At 38.3% G+C, this 24438-nt stretch overlaps 1 protein-coding gene across 2 annotated transcripts in view; it reads left to right on the top strand.

The window, feature by feature from the left end:
- Window positions 1-568: 568 nt before the first annotated feature.
- rgs3a (regulator of G protein signaling 3a) overlaps window positions 569-24438 on the top strand; it is a 47891-nt gene continuing 24021 nt past the window's right edge. The window contains exons 1-2 of one of the 2 annotated variants that reach the window (XM_056745979.1): window positions 569-765; window positions 17913-18656. In XM_056745979.1, the coding sequence (XP_056601957.1) occupies window positions 760-765; window positions 17913-18656 (750 nt within the window). In that variant the 5' untranslated portion in view covers window positions 569-759. Of the gene's footprint in view, window positions 766-5999; window positions 6226-17912; window positions 18657-24438 lie in introns of those variants that run through there. The other variant, XM_056745978.1, reaches the window with a different exon arrangement.

The following is a 24438-nucleotide window of genomic DNA, read 5'->3' as shown; positions in this document are numbered from 1 at the left end:
GGAGGGTCGCACTCCATGAACAGGGTTGACGATCTAGCGCCTATTTAGAAAAAAATTCCAAACTTCGAGCAAAAAAGAAAGAAATGGACTTTTTCGAACTTTTTACATTATTGACTCATTTCAATTAAAACGGGCACAGAAACCACGAAAGTCACAAGAACAATCTTTATTGGATCTTAAAAGCTTTTATTTTACAAAAATATTCCAAAAATCTTTTTTCCTGGCCCGGAGTGTTTAAATTAAGTTAATTCTCGAAATACCCTTTCATACACAGTGGATGTGTATTTTAAATGTGTTTCGTCATTGTTTTAACATTATTTATTCATAAAGGCAAATGGAGATCCTCAAAAATAAAGAAAATAACGTATAACACACGATAACTCGCTAATGCACACAAACGATTATTTTTAGAATATGCATTTAGTAATAAATAAACGATATCTCTTGTTGTGATAATAGGCCCTCGCGCTTCTTCTGCAAACGTTTCCATAGAAACACGCTCGCGCGGCTCACAAACGCCAGAGCGGAGATTTCCCGCGCTGTGAATTTCAAAAGTCACTTCGACTGCGTGACGCGCGTCCATAAGAATGAACTTAAAACATTCACGCGTCAGGTGAAACGCAGTTAGGTTTAAAATACAGAGCGCGGAGAAGACGCGTCGAGTGGGGAATAGGGAAGAGAGAAACGCACGCGGAATGAAAACTCCTTCGTGAAGAAACCGCGACGTGGAGCGACATCACTGATGGGTTCAGTGTTGAAATGCAGGTCAGTAATAATGTTCGTAAACCGAAGTTTCACTTCTAACAAACATCATCACTAAACATCTATTAAAGTATTTAGCAGACAAATATCAAATAGTACATCACTTCACATCAAAAGACAGATAATCAATTAAATGACGAGATAACTCGTCAATGGCGTGGAAAGAGTTTATTAATGGACGAACAGAAGCTTTAATTAAATCTCGATACTCCGAGTCTAAAAATATCTTCGTCCAGTTCTGGATTTGTGCTGCTTGAGTCAGTTCGCTGTATAATAATGAATGAGTGTCTGATCACTGCTGGCTTCATGTCATATCTGCAGTTTCCAGTTGACATATTAACTGTGAGAATTTCAGTAATTGGCTCGTGTTTTGGAAAACGGTTTTCCCAGAGGCACATGGACAGACTCATGATGATATGACTTCATTAAGACAAACAACCATAACAAGCATAACAAGTAATGTCTAACTGTTGGATGAGAATGACAAATATAAAACATTCCAACGATCAGATAAACAACCAAAAGTGATGAAAACATCTTTTGAGATTCATGACATAGCAGTATTTTAGCTAGACAGATGTGTTGACAGATTTTGGTGACTGAATCCGGAGGGACAAGGGACGGTGAGACCCGTGAAGGCTACATCAGATCCGGCTGTTGTGTGCTTTTATTAGATCATTGTTGATTTGTGTTTATGTTTCCAGTGTGTCTGATGCAGTTTTAGTAGTAGAGCATCAGCAGTGTTTTATGCGAGTGCTGCAGAATTCATCCACTGCCAGACCAAACACTGGGTCTGTTTTATTTCTCCTGTTCCATGATATTATTCAGCTTAAGATCCTTTTTGGGTTAAACCCAGTGGAAAATATACTGAGCTGTTCGTTTGAGCATCCCGACACGCCAATATTAGCTGAATGATTCGAGTTTGGGACGAGGCCGTCTGTTTGTCTGAAGATATGGCAGACGGGGGTGATCAGTAAAGCTTTTCTGCTCTTACGTTTGGTGATGCTAGTGTTTCTTTCAAAACTGTCAGACTTTTTTACTTCTGGCTGTGGCTTGTTCAAATAAATCCACCGAGCTTTAGAGAAAGTGAAAATCTGCAGGGAGTTCGAGCTTCCAGTGTATTTCAGTGTACATATATTTCTGGTATTTGTAGCATTATTGTGGTATTCACTGTTATCTACAGTGCTTGAAGTGGGCCGGTACGCGCCATTACGCTTTGGTCTCCTCTCCTGTGTTTCGTTGGAGCCCCGGCGTTAGCATTAGCCGTTGCGCTTTTTTGGCAAAAGATTGCAGGCTTTCCATTTTGTCTTTGGCGCAGAGCTAATATCCAATTTCAACCCATTCTCCATCAAACAGGGTTTACGGAATTCCAGCCAATCAAATTACAGAGGCCAAGCAGCATTTAAGTCAATAAAACCAAAAAGGCACAACGTTCAGCCAATCAAATTGAAGAAGACATAACTTGACTGTCGGTAGGCGGGTGCTCATGGCGGCTGTGTAGTAAGGAGGCAAACATAACAAAGCCAACAGTGTTGCAATAAAAATAATAAATGGTAAGATTTCAGAGATGGAAACTACTTATCTATTGCGAATTCTGCTGTTTTAAAGTCACCATGAAACGGAGGTTGTGATTTACTTTTTTCCATATCGTGACATACATCCGAGTGAAATTGCTTCAGAAATCAAAAGAAATGTAGGGCGATGCTTCATTTTCCCTTTCCCTTTTTTGATTGGTTGTTGTAAGTTGGGCCTGGAGGGCTAAAATTCCTGGCCAGTGGAGAGTCAGTATAGTCCAACCCCTTTTTTCTTGCTCACGTCATGTGATGAAGAGTTGATGTTGAGAGGGGGAGAGGAGCTTAAGGTTTTTGATTAAAGATTTCAAGTGCGGATGAATTTTGAAAAAGTAATCATTTATAATAGTTAATAAAACACAATTTTCCTGTTTGATTTCATGGTGACTTTAAATGAAAACTATGTCACGTGATTTAATGTGTGTTCGACTTGACATGACTAACGTAACAGCATATATAATGCATAAGATATGACTGTGTATATGATGGATTTAATCTACAGAGGAATTCAATAGACTGCAGAACTTTTATCACAGGACATTAAATGACAATATTTGGACGAATTTGTATTTAAATCAGTTGTTTGGCAAATGGTTCCTTGAGTAAATAAATGCTGTGCCATTAATGTTCAAATACAGTTTTTTGCGTACAGAAATTTCAAATGTGGTATTAATTTGCATATGGCAAAGTGCACAAGAGAGGACCAGAATCTCTTTCCCCACTTGAAGCGCTTATCATCTCTACGTTGTACTGATGCAGAAGGAAAGTAAGGGCAACCGGGGGCAGGACTTGTGTATAAAAAAAGTTTAAAACAAGATTTTCAAGCGAGAATACAGTATTGTGATAGCAGCTCAATGATCATGGGTTCAATTCCCAGGAACACACAAACGGATAAATCTTGAAATATTTTATATTTAAAACAGTCAAAATACTCATGAAAATACTCTTCATAAATCTCAGGAAGATTTCTTTTTTTCAGATTCAAATCTCAATTTTCTTGTGTAGACACTGACGGCAACGCTCTGGTTCCCGTGGAGCTCATGATTATATCTGATTCGGGCGATTGTTATTAGGTTATTTCGTTGGCATTTGACCTCTTCCCTGATCACGCACTCTATCACCTGATGAGTATTTGTGCTCTCGTCCACTCGCTTGCATAACACACGTTCTATTCCTGGAGTTACTCAGAGTGTTTGCACTGCGAGCGCTTTATTCCCGCTGTACTCGCTGCTGCCGATGGTGCTGATGCTGTTAAACACAGAGAGCAGATCTTCTGGAAAGAGCATCTGAAGTGCATTACAGTCTCCAGAGATAAGAACTGAGTCAAAGGCAAATTTATTCAGCTGCCTTTGCCTTTCACCCCAAGATTGCAAAAGAATAGAGGACAGAATCTTGTGAACAGAAGCTTTAATGATGAAAGTGAACGGATATAATAAAGTCAGCTCTCTCAGAGGGTTTGAGGACTGGTTAAGAATATTAGACTGATTGTGATTTAGGCTCATAATTCATCTTTTCTACTTTGCTTTAGTGTTGTTTTATGTTACTTTTGAGATGAAACTTCTATTGTTAACCAATCAGGATAGAGTAAGTTAACCAAAAACATCTATTTGGAGCACACAAGAAGGACTTTTTAATGTTTTGTCTTAAACATAGAATGGTAGAAAATGACTTCAATTATATATGATGTGACATCGATGACATTATATTTCTTTGGTCCTTGTATGACTCGTGACCAATGAGAGATGCTATTGGCATGTTTTATTATATGGGCTATGTTTTTTCCGCACCTTATAAAGTGCACACGGAAGTTCTCAGTTGGCGCAGCATCATTAAAACCCTTCATTTGGGAAAGTAAATCAAGAACTATGTGTGCATGAAAATCAATTTTCTGCCCTACTGCAGAATTCTCGGCACATACAGGTGCGTGTCACAAAGATTTACACCTCAGTTCCTTGAAAGCTGAACGCTTTCATTCGTGACCTCTGGAGAACTTCATGAGATGCCTTGTCATTAATGTCCTGTTTTATGTTCTGAAATCATATAATAACATTGTTTTGCAGTCTTGGAAGATGCTAAAAATAACCCCTGACCACTCGATTGTCTCACTGACTGACCGGTTTTGCGTCATACTGGACACCAGGGAAAATCTTTCAGTCACACTAGAGTGGGTGGACAAACAGCACACCATACACACACAACACAACACACCACACACACACACACACACACACACACACACACACACACACACACACACATGTGTAAGATAGATGAGAAGTAAATGTGTTCGTGCAGGTGTGTTGAGCAGAAATAAAAGATTTGTCTGGTCTTTGATTTGACAACACAGCTTGAGGAGTGGCAAAGGCCAAAAACAAGCATTAATCTTCAACCTAATGAGTCTGATTAGTTTATGAAGAAAACTAGAAAAGGCATTTTCGCATTTTATTTCTCTCTGGCCTTTTTTTCCCATTGGCCCAACGCTGCTACACGATTTCAAAAGCCTGTGGATTTTTGTGTCTTATTGATTCTTCATTTGTTTAGACTCGTCAATAGAAATGTGTGTGTTTATCCTGGATGTGTGCCGTGTGTTGCAACATAACCCCTATTTATTCATTTATATAAAAGTATCTCTCTTTTCCTACATCGTACAGTTTACTCTGTATATAACTGTAGATAACTCTTCAACTTCATGATTTATTCACCCTCATTCCAAACCTGTCTGACTTACTTTCTTCTGCACAACACAAAAGGAGACATTTTGAGAGATGTTGATAACCAAACAACATTGAACTCTAATGACTTCCAGTGCATGAACACAAAACTCAAAATATCTTCTTTCGGGTGCCACTGAAGAATAACTCACAAAAATTTACAACCACATGAAGGAGAATAAATAATCACTGAATGTTCTGTTTGATGCTGCAAGAAATTCAAACAAAGTGCAAGTTTGTTTGCCTTAAGTGTGCAGATCATGAGTGAACTCTATTAGCCACTTCACAAAATCTGTGTTATTCGGCAGGTGTTCAAGTCAATGTCCCACCTGAAAGCACCATTTTAAAGTCATTGCATGATGCTGACAAACAAAAAAACAGACATTCAATCTTTTTTCATTCTCGCAGGTGTTTGTGAGCACTGTTCTTTCAAAAAACAAAAAGTAATGAGACACCAGATCCATCAAGCGGACAGAGACGTGACTTCTAAAGTGTTACGTGACCTTGCTTCAGTTTCTCGATCGGAGATCAGGTGGCGTCATCTTTCATCATTATTGCTGACAAATCATAATAGAGGATGCGTCTCGCAGTAACACATACTGTAGCAGCCATAAAACCTCCGTTTATGAGAACACGGCGTACAAACCCCCTTGATAATGGGCCGACAAAAACAGAACATCCTGCAGTTTCTCTGATGAAATCTGGGACTGAGGGAACCTCTGATGTACTGTCGCATGTATGACATGTGCTGCTGCTTTTTGTGACACTTTGATTCATGGCTCGGCCGCTTCTAAAAATAACAGCACACGGAGCGGGACAGGGGCCCGTCTCCAGAGAGAGAGAGAGAGAGAGAGAGAGAGAGAGAGAGAGAGAGAGATAGGACATGGGCAGCCCTGTTCTCTCTCGCTCACTGGCTTTCTCTCTCCAGTCGTTCACTGGCACACATGCAGCTGATCACACACACACACACACACACACACACACTCACGCGCAGACTGCAGAGAATAATGTAGTGTAACTCGGGATGCATCAGCGTGTGGAGTGTGAAGCAGGTCCAGTGTGCAGATTAAGACAGCGGAGAGTCTGATTGAGATTAAACGCTTCCAAAAGGACAAAGACACTAAAGGAGACGTCTACAGGATTCATCACACGCTCACAGCGGACAGATGCCCATTTTTAAGGTACACCTTCTCACTGCTGACGGGACCACGCATGAGCTTTTTTCTTCATGACACAGTTTGTTTCCATGTCCCTCATGAAAGCAACCAAAAAAAAACATTGTTACTGTAGGGTTATCTTGAATTAACTACGGTTTTACTACATTGTTTAACTATGGGTTTGTAGCAAAACTTTGATCATTCAAATGATTATCAATATGTCGGGACAAAAAACATTGCTAAATTTTTACTATAGTAAAACCATGCTTCATTTTTGTGATTTGGAGCATCTGCATTTCTTCAATTAGCAGATGCTTTTATCTTGAGTATTTGTCAAAGCGCCTCGTTGACATTTTATTACTTGTTTTATTTTGAGCGGCGGTTGGCGTTCAATTCGTGTCTGCTTTGGAGAATATTCATAAGGTGCTCAAAGATTGTGCATAGACGAGATTTGTTGATTATTGAGAATCATTTTATACATTCCATAGTTGATATTTGTTCTATTTTAGTACGTTTTGTTTGAATTATTAATACAGATTATAGGTTGACTTTAGAATATGATAAATGCACGCATGAAGCGCATCAATGCATCAGCATTTAGATACGTCATATTTGATTAATTTTATGATGAGAGATGAATGTGATATTTGTGATGTTTAATATTGACGTGAACCGGTCCCAGCGGTTTATTTACACACTACATGATGTTTATTAAGTTTAGTGTTATGCATCCATTGACTAAAGACAACTGAGTAAATGGAAAGTCTCTAACGATGTGTGTGTGTTTATTGGTTATGAATGGCACTCTGATGAGACGATGTAGATAAGAGAGTAGTAAATATTTAAATCAAGTGTCTGAATGGTCTTTCACATGCACAGAGATCAGTGGCGTGATGTCTCGTGAGGTTTATGACCGCACAACCCTTTAAATTTCCCACAATGTTCCGAGAGATCGACAGAGACAGACACCATAAACATGGGACTTGTTGTCCCACACGAAAACATGCTCTAGTTTCATTTATTATAGTAAACTGTAGTAAAACTATAATGTTTTTAACCTTAAATTTCCATAGTATACTACGGTATTTACTCCAGTTGATCATTTACCATAGGTAATACTCGGGAACACTATAGTGACTATACCGTACTATAGTTATTAAAACATATCACAGTACAATTTACTATAGTGTTTTTTATTCTTTTTACATATCTAAAAACATCTTTCAGAAAACACCAAAAACTAAAATGTAAATACCTTTTTTTAAATGTAAATACCTTTTGAATAATGTTGTCAATTTCCTACTTTTGTCGTCATGAGTTTTGTGTCGAATAAGTACATTTTGAGGAATTCTTTCTGATGTGAACTCATTGCACTTAAAGACATCAAGTATAAAGTGGGATTGAAGAAGACGACACAACTCGTGACTCATGTTCGCCGCAGCGAGTGTAATGTGATTTGTTATTCTGTGTGTGTCATGTCGAGAAGTGTCACGCCAGTTGTGACGTCGGTAGCGAGACACAATGATCTTTTTAAGAAAGTGATCTGAATGTATGTCACCGCAAATTTGATTTGAGCGCAATGCTTCATGTGATGTTTACTAAACTCAACCGCTCTTCCCCCTTTCCACGTCAAAGTGACTTCTGAGGATAAGACGGGACGCTGATTTACGATGACTTGAGATTCAGATTCATTCGGTCGTCCAACAGGAAACTCTCTGTTCATCAGTGCTTATGTTCTGAAAACATGGGTGATGTCATGCCGGGCTGCCCCGCCCACAGAGAATGTCATTGTTCTGAAACACAGTTTAATGTAGCTTTATAATAAATGTCAAATATGTTCTTAAAAGCTTTGATGCAGTCACTTTTGGTTGTCAGCGTTTAAGAAATTGATTTAGGAATATGAAGTGTTAATTGTGTCTGTAAGTAGCATCACACACACACTCATGCGCGCACGCACGCACGCATACACACACACACACTGAACACAATGTTCTCACTGGTACGGTAAAACTTTAAAATAGACCAAATCATGTTTTCTTAAATCTAATGGTGTCAGCAGGATTGTGTAACAGTTGTTGTAGGTGTAACGCCTAGGGAATAGAAAGTATGATTAGTTGAAAATGATGGAATTCTGAGAATATTGTGAAACAGACATGTGTGTGTGTGTGTGTGTGTTTATTTACAGTTTGCCTGTTAAACAGTGCAAACAGAGCCGAGAGCATCGCTGCGTGTGTGTGAGCTGATGGACGTTAATGATTGTGGATTCAGTCGGACATGGATGTCCAGCCGAGCGCCATGATGTCTTGAGTGAGGCTGGGGCGGGCGATCAGCACTTTAATGGTGTGTTTGTGAACACACACACACTCATTCGCTCTAATGTCTCACTCTTTATCTCTCTCTTCCTCTTCCACTCGTGATGTGTTTATGTGCAATGGGAGTTGCCCTCTCTCTCTCTTTCTCTCTCTCAGTTGTTGGGATCTAGGTCTGATTCTGCACACACTCTCACCCAGACTAACACACACACACTGACACACACACAAACAGATGCACATGTGACTGGGGCGGATCAGGGGTTTGAATCTTGTCTCTCTTGTGTCTTCATCCTGATGGTGAGTGTGTGTGAGTGTGTGCCGATGAAGGTTTACATTAGTGTGTGTTCTGCTGTAGTGCAGGATGTTTATTCGTGTAACGATTATTCACGTGTTAAGCCAGAGAGAGATTTTATTGCTCAGAGATTGCTCTTTCATAGCTCATGAAGCTTGACGGAGCATTAAATTAAAACTACGAACAGAAACAATCTGTGAAACACAGCGTGTGTGCCTCAGTTTCTTCTGAGTTTAAAGACACGCTGGAAATCTGAGATATTTTGTACAAAGAAAAGTTTTGACGTGACACCTTTATGAATCTAGAGCTAGTGTGATGCACCTGAGATGCTCTTTGGCGCATTCACACATTTGAGAAGTGTGGAACCCTTCGGTCTGTTAGTGAAACACACACATGTAAGCGTGTCCGCGTGTCAGGTGTTGGTTCGGTGGTGTAACCTGCCCCCATTTATCACTTTTAATAAATCCTGCAAAATGGCTCCGGCGTGTCAGAATTGGGCGCATTGAGTTTCGTTTGGGATTCGACTGATATAGAGACGGGCTGATGCTGGGGGTTGAGAGTGATAGAGGTACTGGCGAGGCACATCAGCAGAGAATGTCTGATCTATCACTGAGATTAAACGTGACATTGGGTTTTTATTAGTGGATTCGTGCATTTGTATTTGGAGTTTAACAATATATTGTGTGACATATCGCGATACCAAAAGTTGTCTTGTACTGCCTTGGTGATTAAAAAAAGTTGTCTTTTTATTTCTATTAGTTAAGCTGCAAACTTGTTAACGTGTTAATGTTTTTTTTCTTTTACTACTCTAAAAACCTTTTTTTACTGTATTTTTGTGTCAATAATATTATTATTCAGTGATTATTACCCATTCAGTTGTTATTCACTTCCATACAGAAGGTTGATTTCAACTTTTTAAAGGTTGTGAATTCTTGAACAAAATATCAAAGGTTATTGAAAATTGTTTGCTTCAGAAAAAATGTTTAAATTATTTTTTTTACATTAGTTTCGAAAAATCCAATACTAACCCAGCATCATTTATTTATACCTTATTTACAGATATCCTCTAGGCTGCAAATATGTGTTGTATTGGCTTTATTACTTAAACTAGAAACTAATCCAGAACAGATGCATTTTCACACAACAGCGTTAGGTTTAGACTGTGATGTCATGAGCGTGACAAACACAAGCTGCTCAGTTGCATGTTTGAGAGAAGAATGTCCTGTGATGATGTCAGCTGAACTCCTGCATGTTTGAGAGTTTGTTTCATATAAGGGTTTGCTTTAAAAGGTAACACAAACTCAGATTTTCATCTCAAATAAACCATTTTACTGAGAATATTCCAGTATGGAGACTGTAGTAAATCATGATTCACATTGTTGTTCCCTTCGATAAGCCAAATTCGTATATTTCAAAATATATTCACACATATCAAAAGACGTGAGAAAATCATGTTCTACGGAGCGGAGTGGTATTATTTAACAAATTGAGTTTGGTCAGTGTGTTTAAGTGCCACAAATGAGCTCTGAAGCTATGTGTGCGTATGTGTGTTTGCACGTGTGTGTGCTTGTTTGTGTGTGCGTGTATGTGTGTACGTATGTGTTTGTGCATGTTTGCGCGTGTATGTGTTTGTGTGTGCGTGTTTGCGCATGTGTCTGCCTGTATGTGTTCGTCTTTGCACATATGTGTGTGTGCGTGCCTGCATGTGTGTGTGTATGTATGTGTCTGCGTGTGTGCGAGTGTGTGGCCTCTATACCCCGGTGCGGACCTAAACCTGAATGCACAGCAACACATGGGGACTTGTAGCACCGATGGGACAAAGAATTGAGGTCCACATGAGCAAAAAAGGCATAATCTAAAAATGCTAAAAGTTTTTTATGATCTTTAGGTTTCGGGGAAGGGGATAAAATATACAGTTTGTACAGTATAAAAACCTTTACGCTTATGGACTGTCCCCACTGAGATAATGAACCAGATGTGTGTGTGGTGTGTCTGTGTGTGCTTTGTGGCATTAATGACTTTAGGATGCATCAAAACACTTAACCTCACTTAACCCACACTAATTCCTTCTGAATTGCTCTTTCAGACATTTTCTGCTCACGGTGTGTGTTTGACAGAGTGGTTCTTGTAAATCCTACATTGTGGGGAGATAATGAACCAAACTGAATGTTTTTTTATATTGTAAAGTGAAGAAAGCTTTACGTGAGGGTCTGGTTTAGGTCGAGGGGACAGATAATACAGTTTGTACTTCTAGAAAGTCCCCCTATAACATGTAAACACAGCGTTCATGTGTGTGTTTGTTCGTGTCTGTGTGTTTTTCTTGTATAGGTGTGTGTGATTGGAGTTCATTTCCACTCTGGGGTATAAAGAATTCAGTGTGTGTGTTGTGTACATGATAAATGCTTTCAGAATGCAGATGAACCGAACTCTTTGCGTTCACTAAAGCGAATACGATGTAAACATGACGCAAGTGATAGAAAGTCTCTCTACCTGCTGAATTTCTGCTATCGCTGACCTGATTTTAACTTCACATTTCCGGGCCATCCTTGTCATTTATCTGGCTATTCTGAGATCTAATGTGGCCCAGATGAGATAGTTGTTTGAGAGCATGGTCGAGGGATGGAGAAAATGAGCTTTCCCTGTGGTGTCCAGGCTAATGACTGCAGCGGGCATCTTTCATTGGGCCGGATGTTTGACGGTTCGTGTGTCCTAATCGAGTATTGTGTGTCCCTGACCTTCAGCGTTTCATTAATCTTACCTTTGCGTCCTTGCCTCTCGCTTCCTGGGAACAGAGGAATATTTTGGGACGCGGAGGTGAGATTGTCTCTGAGGGCCATGAAAATAGGAAGAGTCGCTTTTTTTATCGTTGAATAATTTATGGCGTCTACTATCTTTCCCGCCCAATAAAGTGAGAAGTACTTCCGCATTCTATTGAGATGTGAGTGTCGACAGCTGTTAAACAACATCACCTCAGCCTAGAGGAAAATGTTATCGCTCATGGGTTTCTCTTTTTAGCTCAGTCGCGTTTCAACTTAGTCTCAGATGTTTGTTCTAAAATTGCAAATGAGTGTGCAAGTGTGAAACACATCTGGATTTAAGATGAGAAAACATTTGAGTTGATACTGAGATCTTCAATAATATTGTATTTTGATTCCAGACTTGACAAATCTGAGCTTGGTTTGACACATTGTCGACGTCTCTTCTCAAACTTTAGAGAGATTTCTGACTCTTTTTCTCAGGAGAAATATCTGAGACGCACGCGAGCAAAAGTTTGCATATAGAAACATTGAATCTGTATTTGATGAATATTGCGACAATAGATACTGAGATGACAACAATCACAAGCTTTGTGCTGAAATCTAATGCGCTGCCTACACAGCATGTTATCGCATCATAGCTGCGTGTCTGCTGTTCAGAAAACTGCATCATTGTGTTAACCTCTGCATGACCTAAGTATGGCGGAAATCTATGTCCTGTATAACCTGTGGATGAGACAACATAGTGTCCATAATAATATATATAACATATTGGCAAAGATAACCCAACAAATTACTTATTTCATAACCCAACAGTTGGGTTAAACTTGTAACCCGATATATTTGGGTTAAAATAGCACAGCAACGGGTCGGTGCTAAAGTAACCCAGCACTGGGTAATTTGTCGGGTCAATTTTAACACAACTGTTTTTAGTGAATATATCCGTAAAAAATAACATGTGCTGTTGGGCAATTCCATGGAAATGTCAACCTACCATAAAAATGCAACGTTTTTACTATGTTAACAGCACAGATGTTATCATTTGGTGGTTCAAATACCCATGTGAGATCTCTCTTCAAATTTGTGAAGCATTTGTTTTATTTTAGTGGATGATTTTTCATAGTCAGGTGACTATTTTCAGGATTGTCACATCCATAACGCTACATATTCCTCATAAATGAAAATTACAATAAAGCAACTATTTTATGATCTATAAAGAGACATCCCTTCTCCATTCATTGGGTATTATTGCTTCTGGTTGGCAAATTTAAATTCACAGAAATCTGGCAAAGTGTGTAGTCTCACAAATACCGTGTCCATTTTTTGTCACATCCATAACACATGTTTATTTACCTTATCTAAAATGGAAATAAAATTCATAGACTCATTTTTTGATGGGTTTAGTAAAACAAAACAAAGAAAATGGTTCAATATATTATTAACAAAATACATTCTATAAGCATTTTTATGTCACGTAACATAACGCTGGAATTGCCCTGTTGCTATATCGTGTAATACATACGGCAAAGTTCAAATGTGCGTGCATACAATACGCCTATTTTTATGTTTAGATAGTATATGCCTATTTTAGTTAGCATGCATATTAAAGGGCAATTCATCCCATTAATCTGCACCCAAACCCTAAACTTCATGGAATTATTTGAATGTTTCCTCTTCATGTTCAATGGCTGCTCTCCACCTAGGTGCTCACAAACATTGGCACTTCATATACACGCACAATCGACTTTGGAGTACGTATTACACGATAATGCAACAATGTGTTATTTATATGCAGATCGATGAGAACGGGTAGCTGTTTAGCATCATCAATGCGTATTTTACCAGCATGTCATCCTAAATGGCACTAAAGACGTAGCAGTATACAGTAGGTGGGAAGCTGAGATTTGGATCATTTTTTGCTGTCTTATATTTGACTTTTCCTCTTACTATTTATTCTTTACATTAGACATCAACTCATCAAACTAGGTTAAGCAATCTCAACATATTTTAGAAGTTACTCAAAAGGCCACTAATTAAATAAAAATAACTTAAATATTAAAGGCAGCAAAACATCCCGTTTGATTTAAAATCAGGACCAACATAGATTTCATGGTTTCCCTGTCATTTATAATTTTATTGAAGAGTGAAAGTCATACAGGTTTGAAATGACACGATAGTGAACAAATGATAAAATAATTTTCATTCTTGTGTGAACACCCGTTTATGCATTCCTGACTTAATCGCAAAATTAAGATCATGATGGAGATTTTTTGCATCCCCCCACTGGTGTAGACATGTATTTGTGTTTGTGTGTCTGTTTCATCCCATTTGTCTTGTAAGTGGGTTAGCTGATGTGATGTAGTGGTGTTTTGGTTTGCGAGGCACGTCGCCTCGGCGTGTGACGGCTCTGATGCGTTTGCCCCCGCAGCCCGTTCTGTTACACCCTTAATCCACGGTTTCACATGCTGGACGGATGCTGCGTCTTCTGCACCCACCTCACTCATTCTGAAAGCGCTGACCCACTGGGACAACAGCCTATTAACTTCAGCATCCCATTGATTTATCAATCAGTCCGACATTAATGTCCAGCAGCAATGTGCTTCGCTTGATTTCGAGGCACAGAATCCTTCAGGAGAGAAAGGATTATCGATGTCGAGCGTGATAACCTTGACAGGATAGATAAATGAACATGTTTGGTCCTTTCATCACTTACCGAGTCAAATACGAGGCGTTTACTTACCAAACATGATCTTGAATGGCTACTACGAGAGATCTTGTGTAACTTTGTAAAGATGAACTTCAAGGGTCATGTTGGGGTCATGTGACCCCTCTGAAGACTTAGACCAGAGGAAAGAGATCTTGTTTAAAGAACAATTTATTAGAAATGTCAAAGCAGCTGTATTTCTGAAATAGTCAAGATGAATGTGAAGGGAAAGCAGACGCTGTTTAATGGTGTTTAGAGGAGAAAGAGGAAGTGATGAATGATGTATTATATTCTATAAAAGCCTTTCTGATGAAACACTGTCATATTTAACCAAACATTTGTTTCATCCTGTTCTCTGCGAGCTCAGTCTCTTTATAGCTTTCTTTCCTTTATTCAACACTTGAAATAATAGATCTGCATTTTTTCAAGTCAAGTCAGGTCAACTTTATTTATATAGCACATTTTATTTCAATTTTCATTGTCATTAAGCAGCTGTACATGAAACATTTTGACTGTAAGCAAAACAATAGAGTTATACAAGTATATACAAAAACAAACAGACACACACACGCACAAACACACACACACACACACACACACACACAGAAAGCAGACATGCGCACAGGTTCATACACACCCACATGCATTAAACATATCTCTACTCGCACAAAGAACAGAATACACACGCAATGACACAAGCAATCTTTAATATTGTGACTTTAATTCAAGATTATTTTCTTACCCCAATGGCAGATTTTTTTGCTTGTTTTTCTGTCTAAAACAAGACTTATTTTCTTAGGACATCTTGCTCATCAAGAAATTCAGCTTGATTCAAGACATTTGTACTGTATTTGGAAAAATACTACGTAAGAAAGTCAATATTTGCAGTGCAGTTCACCTCTGGGCGAAAACCCTAGCTTCTCTACAAGCTTGACAGCGCTTGCACAACTAAGCTAAAGATAAAAAGAAAATAAACATAGTGAAAAAGGAAGATAATAGGTTTAATATTATCATTAATAATCTAATAGCAGTTCACATTTTTGGAGTCTGGACTTGTCGGGTCACCGCTTCCCTCTTTCAGCTCTATGTTCTCAGCTCTTGTCAAGTCGCCGCTTCCCTCTCTCAGCTCTGCCATCAGGTCTGGGCATGGTCTGCATCCTGCTCGTTGCTGTAGCCTCGAAAAAGGAGTTAAGACCGCTGAGTAGAGTCCTGTTCTACACTCTTTGATTCAACAAGTACCTAAGTTGTTATGGGAAGTGTTCCTGGTTCCGGCTGGTCTAACTAATGCAGCCTAAACCCTCAGAGGATTTATTTTATGGAAGTGCGGTGTATGCAAGGTTGAAAGATGCGTCTTTAATCTAGATTTAAACGGACAGAGTGTGTCTACCTCCCGTATAGTACAAGGAAGACTGTTCCAAAGTTTAGGCCCTAGATCTACCACCCGCACTTGATTTTGAAATTCTAGGTATTACCAACTGATCGGAGCCCTGAGAACGTAGTGAACGTGAAGGACTGGGATACAAGAGAAGCTCACTCAGGTTTTAAACCAGCTGGAGTTTTTGTAATAGGCCCACAGGACAGCCACCTAATAGTGCGTTGCAATAATCTAGTCTTGATGTCATGAGTGAATGTAGAAGCTTCTCTACATCTTATAGTGAAAGCATATGGAAATGGAAAATGGAAAAATGCGGTTTTACAGGTGTTGGCGACACCCTGTTTTTTCACATTACAGAAACGAGAAGGTTCTTCTAAATAATTGTCATGAAATGATGGTTCCATCATCCATACAGTTTACTTGCTATTATGTGCCCTAATCAAAACAAAACATCTTTAGACGAATTTGACGGCATGAACTCAAATCCAGTGTAAAAATATTTTATATCCGTTGCATACTTGTCACACGCACCTGCGTGTTCGAGACTGACACAACGTCTTATGTCATACATTGTAGAGTACAGATGTGAGTCATTTTCAGAGGTATTTTAGGTCATTGTTTTATGTAAGTCTACCTGTTTACTCTTAAAGGGATACCCAAAAATCCCTTTAAAAAATGTTTGTTCTGATGAAAACAAAGAAAGGTATTTGGAAGACCGGACAGATTTTGCCCCCCATTGACTAACATAGTAGGAAAAAATACAGTGGTAGTCAAAAGTGCCCCAGAACTGTTTGCTGTCCTAGATTCTTCAAAATGTATTTTCTGTTCAACAGAACAAAACAATTATAATCACATTTTTCCTACTATGGGAGTGTTTGATTAAAAGCATTCTGCCAAATGTCTTTTTTTGTGTTCATCAGAACAAAGACATTTATACAGACTTGGAGTGGGTAAATGATGACAGAATTTTCATTTTTGGATAAAGTATCCCTTTTAAGTTCATCATTGTGACAATAATGCTGCTCTTGTTTGATAAATTGCTTGTGATGTTTCTCATTTATTTGTCACTCTGGATAAAAGCTTCTTTATGAATAAAAGTGAATAACAAAGTGATGGATGAATTTGACTTTCAATCAGACTTTGACATCAACAACATAGAAAAACACATGACAAACGTGAGCGATTTGCCAAAACAATGTGTGAAATAAAAATGGTTTTGACACATTACGCTAAGCTCAGATATTCTGCTGACTAAATCAAGACGACGTTTTCTGTGTTTCGGTGTGGTGCATACTGGATGAATTTCCAGTCATTACGTTGGCCTGTGAATGAATATTTGATGAGATAATTTCCTGTTTAAAGATGGCACAAACACCTAATGTAAAGTAACACCGCACATTTAGCTATTACATCATTAGTGTTGTTTGCTAAAGCCAGAATTACTGGTGCTTGTGTTTGGGGATTTGAACAAACCCTCCGTGTGTTAAGCTTTTTTCTGCATTATGTGCAAAAAATTGTGAAGATCTAGTTCTTCTAGATCAGTGGTTCTCAAACTTTTGTATCACTTTGCGACCCCCCAAATCTTAAAATTTAATTAAACCAAAAACATATTGAGTTATTCAATGATGAAACATTAATTATTTTGATTATTTTTCTGATGTTTGATTGCATAAAATCTTCTAATTCATAAATCTGTTTCCCCCTGAATCCATCTTGGGGTCCCACAGGGGGGCCACGTCCACCAGTTTGAGAGTTTTTTTAAAATTTTAATAAAACTAATGGAAATATACTTGTACGATACGGAAATTCTCATCCATACTGCTTTTGTGAGATTGCTATGTGCAGATGAGTTTCACTCGGCCCATGCGATTCACTTTTCAAAGGTTATTGGATCACCAAGAAGTCACAAGATCGGATTCACAGAAGCCCTGCTCACATGATATATAATATTTTAGTTCTCTGGCGTGAATAAATAGAGCGGCACTGTAAGAATGAAGCTCTTATCTTGCCTGTGGTATTTTTAGGATGAGCGAGAGGTTGTTACAGAAGAGAGAGGCACAGAAGAAATCAAAGCTCAGAGGGTTTCAAGTATAAAAATATCAAAGATGAAGAATAAGAGAGTGACTCAAACAAGAATCGCAGCTTTTAGAGAATTACATACACTTGCATATCATTTATAACATGTTTGCAGACTAAGCTATTGTTGACAAAATGTTAAATTCTCTATCACTTGGATGTGCCGTGTTGTAACACTGAGTTCTGCGTTCCTCAGATGTCTGAACCCAAGCAGGATGAGCCACAATTGACCCCTGAGGATGACCTGTCAGACACCCCGGCCCCCAGCCGCCTACAGCCCAGTGACCTCACCCCGCCGGAGGAGACTCCGCCTCCGTCCTCCAGAGATGGAGAAGATGAGAAAGATACAAAGGTCAACATGAGCGATACACTGAAGCGAGAGGAAGACGAGGACAAGAAGGCCGCTGAAAAACAACGAGAGTTTCTGCAGGTGCATGCTGTAGTTCATGAAGAAGCTGTCATCGATGAGGAGAACGTCTCGGAGGCAGCCGACGCAAACGCCCCTCCTTCATCGTCCTCATCATCCTTCGTCATCCCAGAGTTACGCTTGGATCGCTCCTTCAGTGCCGACGGCCTCTCCACCCCCGGCACTGACGAAGAGTACGACGAGGATGATGAAGACGAGGAGGACGAGGAGGAGGAAGACAGCGACGATAACTTTCTGGACCGGCGGGACAGCGGGAAGCGGAGGAGCATGGTGGAGGCAACGTCCTGCGAGAAACATGCGGGCGGTCTCAGCGTGCAGAATTCACTGCGCAGACGCACGCACAGCGAGGGAAGTCTGCTGCAGGACCCCCGCACCACCTGCTTCACCTCTGACAACGCCATCAACTGTATGGAGGCGTCAGGTACGCTTCTCTCGCCTAAGACCCTGAAGAAAGAGCTGACAAAGAACGGAGGATCCATGCACCAGCTGTACATGCTGTTCTCTGGCCGGAAAGTAAGTCTCTCTTTATCTCACTGTGACACATGCAGAAATGATCATTTCATCAAGCGTGCAAAACACAATATATCACAATATTATTATTTAACGAATACTTCCAACTAAATTATTTTTTTATAACACACCCACTTTTAAAGAGTGTTTGTGCTTTTTGCCATCATGGGCATCAGTTTAAGCATGGAGCAGCCCCTCAGTTACATTTATATTCAGTCATTTACCAGATGCTTTTATCCAAAGCGACTGAAGTAAACAATGGAAGCAATTGGAACAACAATAGGACAATAAAAAGCATAAGCGCATAGCCTACCACAGTATACAAAGCTAAGCTTTTTTTCTAAGGATAGAAAGAGTAGAAAAGAGTTAGAAGTCAGAACTAATCGGTCAGGTGCTGACGGAAGAGATGTGTTTTCAGACAATTCTTAAAGAATCAGGCAAACCTCATGTGGTAGTTACACATATACATCGTCTTTGCTGACTTCTGGTCTAGAAAGTATCATAGCTGAAAACTAGGGCTGTCAAACTATAAATCGCATCCAGAATAAAAGTTCACATTATGTCTGTGTACTGTGCATTTTAATTTTGGGTTTATACAAAATACACATATATGAATATGTAAACATTTCTAATTAACATTTATTTATATTTAAATTATTGACTGATTAAAAATACACATTATTTTCCTAAATTTACGTATGTTTTTTTAATACATATATGTGTTTATAAATACAAGTCTAATATACACAGTCATATATATGAAGTAAACACAAACTTTTATTCTGGATGCGATTTATCAGGATTAACAGTTTGACAGCCCTGAAATATCTCTCATTTAGACACACAACATTTTTTTCACCCCTGTTATCTTGAATCTTTTGCAGCACACTGTCATGTTAGCTAGAAAATGAAATACGCAAGATTACCAAAAATTATAATACACTTAAAATACACACAAAAAACAAACACTTTTTTGCGGTATTCTTGTGTATTTCAATGTCTTGTTATCTGTTTGAGGTTTACATTTAAATACATTTAATTGAGAGGCAAATTGACTTGTTTTCATAAAAAATGTAGGTGGAAGAGAATTTGGGGAGTTTATGAGTTAATTGAAACAAAACAAGAACGCTACAATAAGAAATAAGAAATAGAGTTTTTTACTGTGCAATTAAATACAGCTGGGCAATTCCAGTGACATAAAAATGCTCAGAGAATAAAATTGTTACAAATATATTGAACCATGTGTTTATATTTTACAGAACCCATGTTAATAGTGTCTAAACATGAAAAAATGTCAGTCTATGAAAAAAAAATATATATAAAAAAAGGGGAAATAAACATTCGTTATTGTATGTGCCAAAAAAAGGATGCTGTTTTTAGGAGACGATAAACTTTGTAGGATTTCTGTAAATTAAAATGCACAATCCTGAAACAATAATACCCAATGAATGGAGACGTGATGCCTCTTTATAGAACATCAAATAGTAGAAAATAGCACTCACCCGACTATGAAAAATAGTTGTGAATGTCACATGTCTCTGCTCGATGTCTGAACAAATGTCATAAATTCAGCCAGACACGCTAAAAACCAACAAACATGATGACCCTACAGCTAAATGGTTTCTTTTACATTTATAGTTCACTACATCGCACATGATTTTTTTTAATGAAGGATTCGATAATCAGTCTGAAAATACGATATACATGCTGTGTCATGTTTTCTCGAATGTGCATTTTTGTATAATAATCATATTGCTTCCAAAAGTGAAACACGTTTTCAAAACTTTGCATTTTCAGTCCCCCAAAAAACGCTATTGTTTTTTAAATGAACAGTCAAAACGCAAAAACATTTTTTAGTGTTGTTAAAACCAAAGTTGCTTTACAGTTTGAGAAACCATTTGGTTCACATCACAGAATAGTCCTGCTAAAATGTTTCTTTGCTAAATAATTCATTCAAGTGCTTTAAGTGAAAATCAGGCTTTGCATTTTTTCTTTTGAACGCTTTTGAAGTGCCTTTACTAACAGATGTCCATGTTACGCACATTATATTAAAGTAAGTATTATTGTGATAATAACATCTACAATGTAAGAATGTATCACTGCATGTATCATTTTATTTGTGTGTCTAATATTTTGTGATTTGTCTGTAAGGCTGTGCTCTCCAGTTGTCGACTAGGTGGCAGTGTGTGTGTGTGTTTATTTCACTCTTCAGCCAGATTCACTCAATATCTAAAGCATTTACCGAGCTCTTGAACTCAAACCAACATCTACACAAGCTATTTTTGGAACACTGCTGTGTGTGTGGTATGAACTCCGTGCTTGAGAAAACAAATGAGTATGTGTTGTAAATCTGAGTTTAACAAACTTAAAGTTTATATACTGTACAAACACATTTTCAGTGAGGAACTGATTTGTTGTTTTTTCTTGTAAAAATGTTGATTTTCAGTCTCTCTGTGTGTGTGTGTGTGTGTGTGTGTTCACGACTCGGGGTGATTTGGAGCCTTAAATGGCAGCGTGCTCATGGCGGAAGGAATGTGCAGGACCCGTGTGTGTGTGTGTCTGTTGGTTTTGGCAGATTCTCGGGCGGATTTTACGTCATGGGTTCTACTTTTCTACAGCTGGAGACCTCCATTATTTCACCTGACTGTAAATCACAGCACATTCCTCTTGAAAGCCCCCCTTTATTCTCAAACTTTGGTTTAGTTTTTGCAGTCATCGCAGTTATTTAAAGCACAAACCTGTGCAGACGCAGATGCACAAAGTTTTCTTTTATTATTTATATGCAAGATTAGCAAAGCTTGAGCTGATGACCTAGAAAAAAATGTTAATGCTCTTTCATAGCTCAGGAGATTTGGTGGAGGTGTTTGTTATGTTTCATGTAGGTTATAACTTTTTCAAGTGTGTTCTTTTCTTGTGTCAAATGTCCAGTGGTTGAAATTTAGCGGCATCTAGTGGTGATGTTGAGAACTGCAACCAATGGCTCACTCCACATCTCCCTTTCAAAGCACTACGGTGACTGACGCGGGACTAAGATGACGTCACGCTTTCGCTTCTTTGCCGAAAGGAGATAACGAAACGCGTTCTATAGAGCAGTTTGTCCGTTTTTGTCCGTTTAGTAGACACAACATGACAAATTCTATGTAAGGGTACCCATGGTGTATGTAGATAGAAATAGCTTGTTCAAAGACGGTTCATTGTGTAAGGTCTTTATACACCTCTGAAGACATAGTTAGGAAATGTTTATTGCATTTCTGTCAATAGATCCTCCAAATCCTCAGAATGACAAATTTCTGTTAGACATACAATATTTATCGAAAAATCATTTTGCTTTTTAAAAGGATAGTGGACACCAACCATCTGAAAAATTATCCGTGTCTGTGCTCCACTAACCCCTCTGATCTGATGTAGGACAGTCAGACACACATTGTTGCCTGGTGATTGTTACCGTGAGTTACAAAACAGTCGAGCTGGATTGATGTAGAAAGCGTCATGATTGAAGTGTAGAGCACTCTGGCCAATACATCCAGCAGAGTTTAATACTAACAGATCACTGCTTATAAAGACTGTATTCTATCGTCAGTCTCCTTCTGTTTGTTTAATTCATTTTCCATCACTTTTATAGGCCTGTCTTGTGTTAAAAACATATCTCAACCCCAAAATCACCAGAAAATAATGAACAGCAATATAAATGTATTATTGTATATGTATAATAGTAATGCATTGTATGTTAAAAATCATATTTATTATAGTGTAGATTTAAGATTTATCAATATTTGAAATAAGCTTTAGTTTTTTTAATTTTAGTTTGTATATTTATTTAATTTTGTTTATTATAATCATTTTTATGCTTTAAACTTATTTCAGTTTATTTTTAAAGCAAACATTTTAAATATTCGTTTAATTCGTTTAAGGTCAATATTTATTTGATTTCAAGGACCAGAAACGTCTTCAAAATGTTAATCTTAGTCAATAAAATGACCTTGTTTACAATAGTGTAGTTCTGAAACACTAGGGAGTAAATTTGGGCTCTTAACATTTTAACATTCGCATTTGTCAGTTTGATGTGATTTTCAAGTCAAGTTGAATTAAGATGATTGAATTCTTGCTTTAGTTTAGTTTGTGTTGCTCTGGCGTGTGTGGTGACCTCATAGTGCAGCTCTGTACTGAGGTCTGTGTGCACCATCCACCACATAAAACAATCGCTGGATGTCCTTCAAATCCACATCCCTGTCTTTCCTGACTGATTTATTCCATATAATCAAAGAGAATCAGAAATTTTAGTTTATAAACAGCCGGTCCAAATGAATTGAATGTTGTCCCACGTGAAAAAATACTGTACTTTATTAAATTGTAGTAGAATTCCAAGCTACCAAAGTGTTTTGAGTGTTACTAGAGTAAACCCCATAGTATTTTTTTCATGTGGGATATGCCAAACGTTCTAAAAGATATGTTGCTCAGTGTGAGAAACACTCTGGTGGCCAGAAGACTTGTGCAATGTAATTTATTGCAAGTATGGACTATTGTGATTTTTTGAAGTCATTATGGAGCGTAAAAGGCCAGACAAGATCTTCAATCTATTTTCTGTATGAGAAAGAGGTCATATTGGTTTAAAAGGACGTATAGGTCCCTTTAATTCATTGTCCAGAATGAACCTGTCAACCAGGTTCAGAACTTAAAGACGTGGCTGTCACACAGCAATCATTCCGTCTGAAAGATTTTTATAGACATATAGAGATCAAATTTGCTGAAGATGTAGATATATCACACATCACTGCCAGAACCTGTTCGGCGAGAACACATCCATCTTTGTCAAAGACATATAAAGTGTGCTCAGTAAACCGCCTTTCACCCGCAGACGGACAGAAAAGAAAACAGCCAAAATATTCCGGCTCTGCTTGTGCACGGATAATTTCAGTTTACATTTATTTATAAAGCGCTTTTTTCACAGCCTACTGAAAGAGCAAAAATAACCAGAATAGTCTGTTATCAGGGCTGATTTCACAAATGTACAGTTCTACAACAGAGATGGTAAACATGTTAAAGGTCCAGTGTGTATTTTTTCGGAGGATCTATTGACACAAGAACAATATGATACACATAACTAGTCTTCAGAGGTGAATAAAGGTCATAAAAATTAATGAATTGTTACGTTTTATGATCGTAGAATGAGCTATTTCTATCTACATACACTGTGGGTACCCTTACATGGAATTCGTCATGTTGTTTCTACAGAAGCCCTAATTGGACAAACGGCTCTACAGAGCCCATTTCATAAATATGTTATCTCCTTCGACAACGAAGTGAAAACACCACGACATGTTTTTCCTTCGTCAGCCACCGTAGTGCTCCAAAATGCAGGGGGGAGCGGTGGATTGCCGTTGGTTGCAATTCACAATCTCATCACTAGATGCCGCTAAATTTTCCACTCTTGACATTTCAAGCAATTCTGTAACACAAATATTAAAATATTAAATCTGCTTTTGCATCATATGAAGTTCTGACAGGGGTGGTGTCATCTGATGTTGGGTCGTCTGTCATTAGATGACGTCATCTCTCATTGAGTGATTAATATCTGTGATTGAGCATCTCACATCTGTTTACAGACAGCATCTCTCCCAACTCAGGTTTAAGTCTTAATGTGGATTCTAAAAATATCATTTACCTGTAAACACGGGTCCAAAGAATCTGAGATATGTCAATAAAACTCTAGAGGCTGAAGTCCAGCTGTACTGAACATAAACACATCAACAATCAAAGTTTACAAACTTCTGACTCAAAGGTTTCA

Source organism: Triplophysa dalaica, chromosome 4, assembly GCF_015846415.1.
Source record: "Triplophysa dalaica isolate WHDGS20190420 chromosome 4, ASM1584641v1, whole genome shotgun sequence".
Lineage (NCBI taxonomy): Eukaryota > Metazoa > Chordata > Actinopteri > Cypriniformes > Nemacheilidae > Triplophysa > Triplophysa dalaica.
Note: the sequence above shows the minus strand (reverse complement) of the source record. Positions and strands in the feature narration are given on the sequence as shown.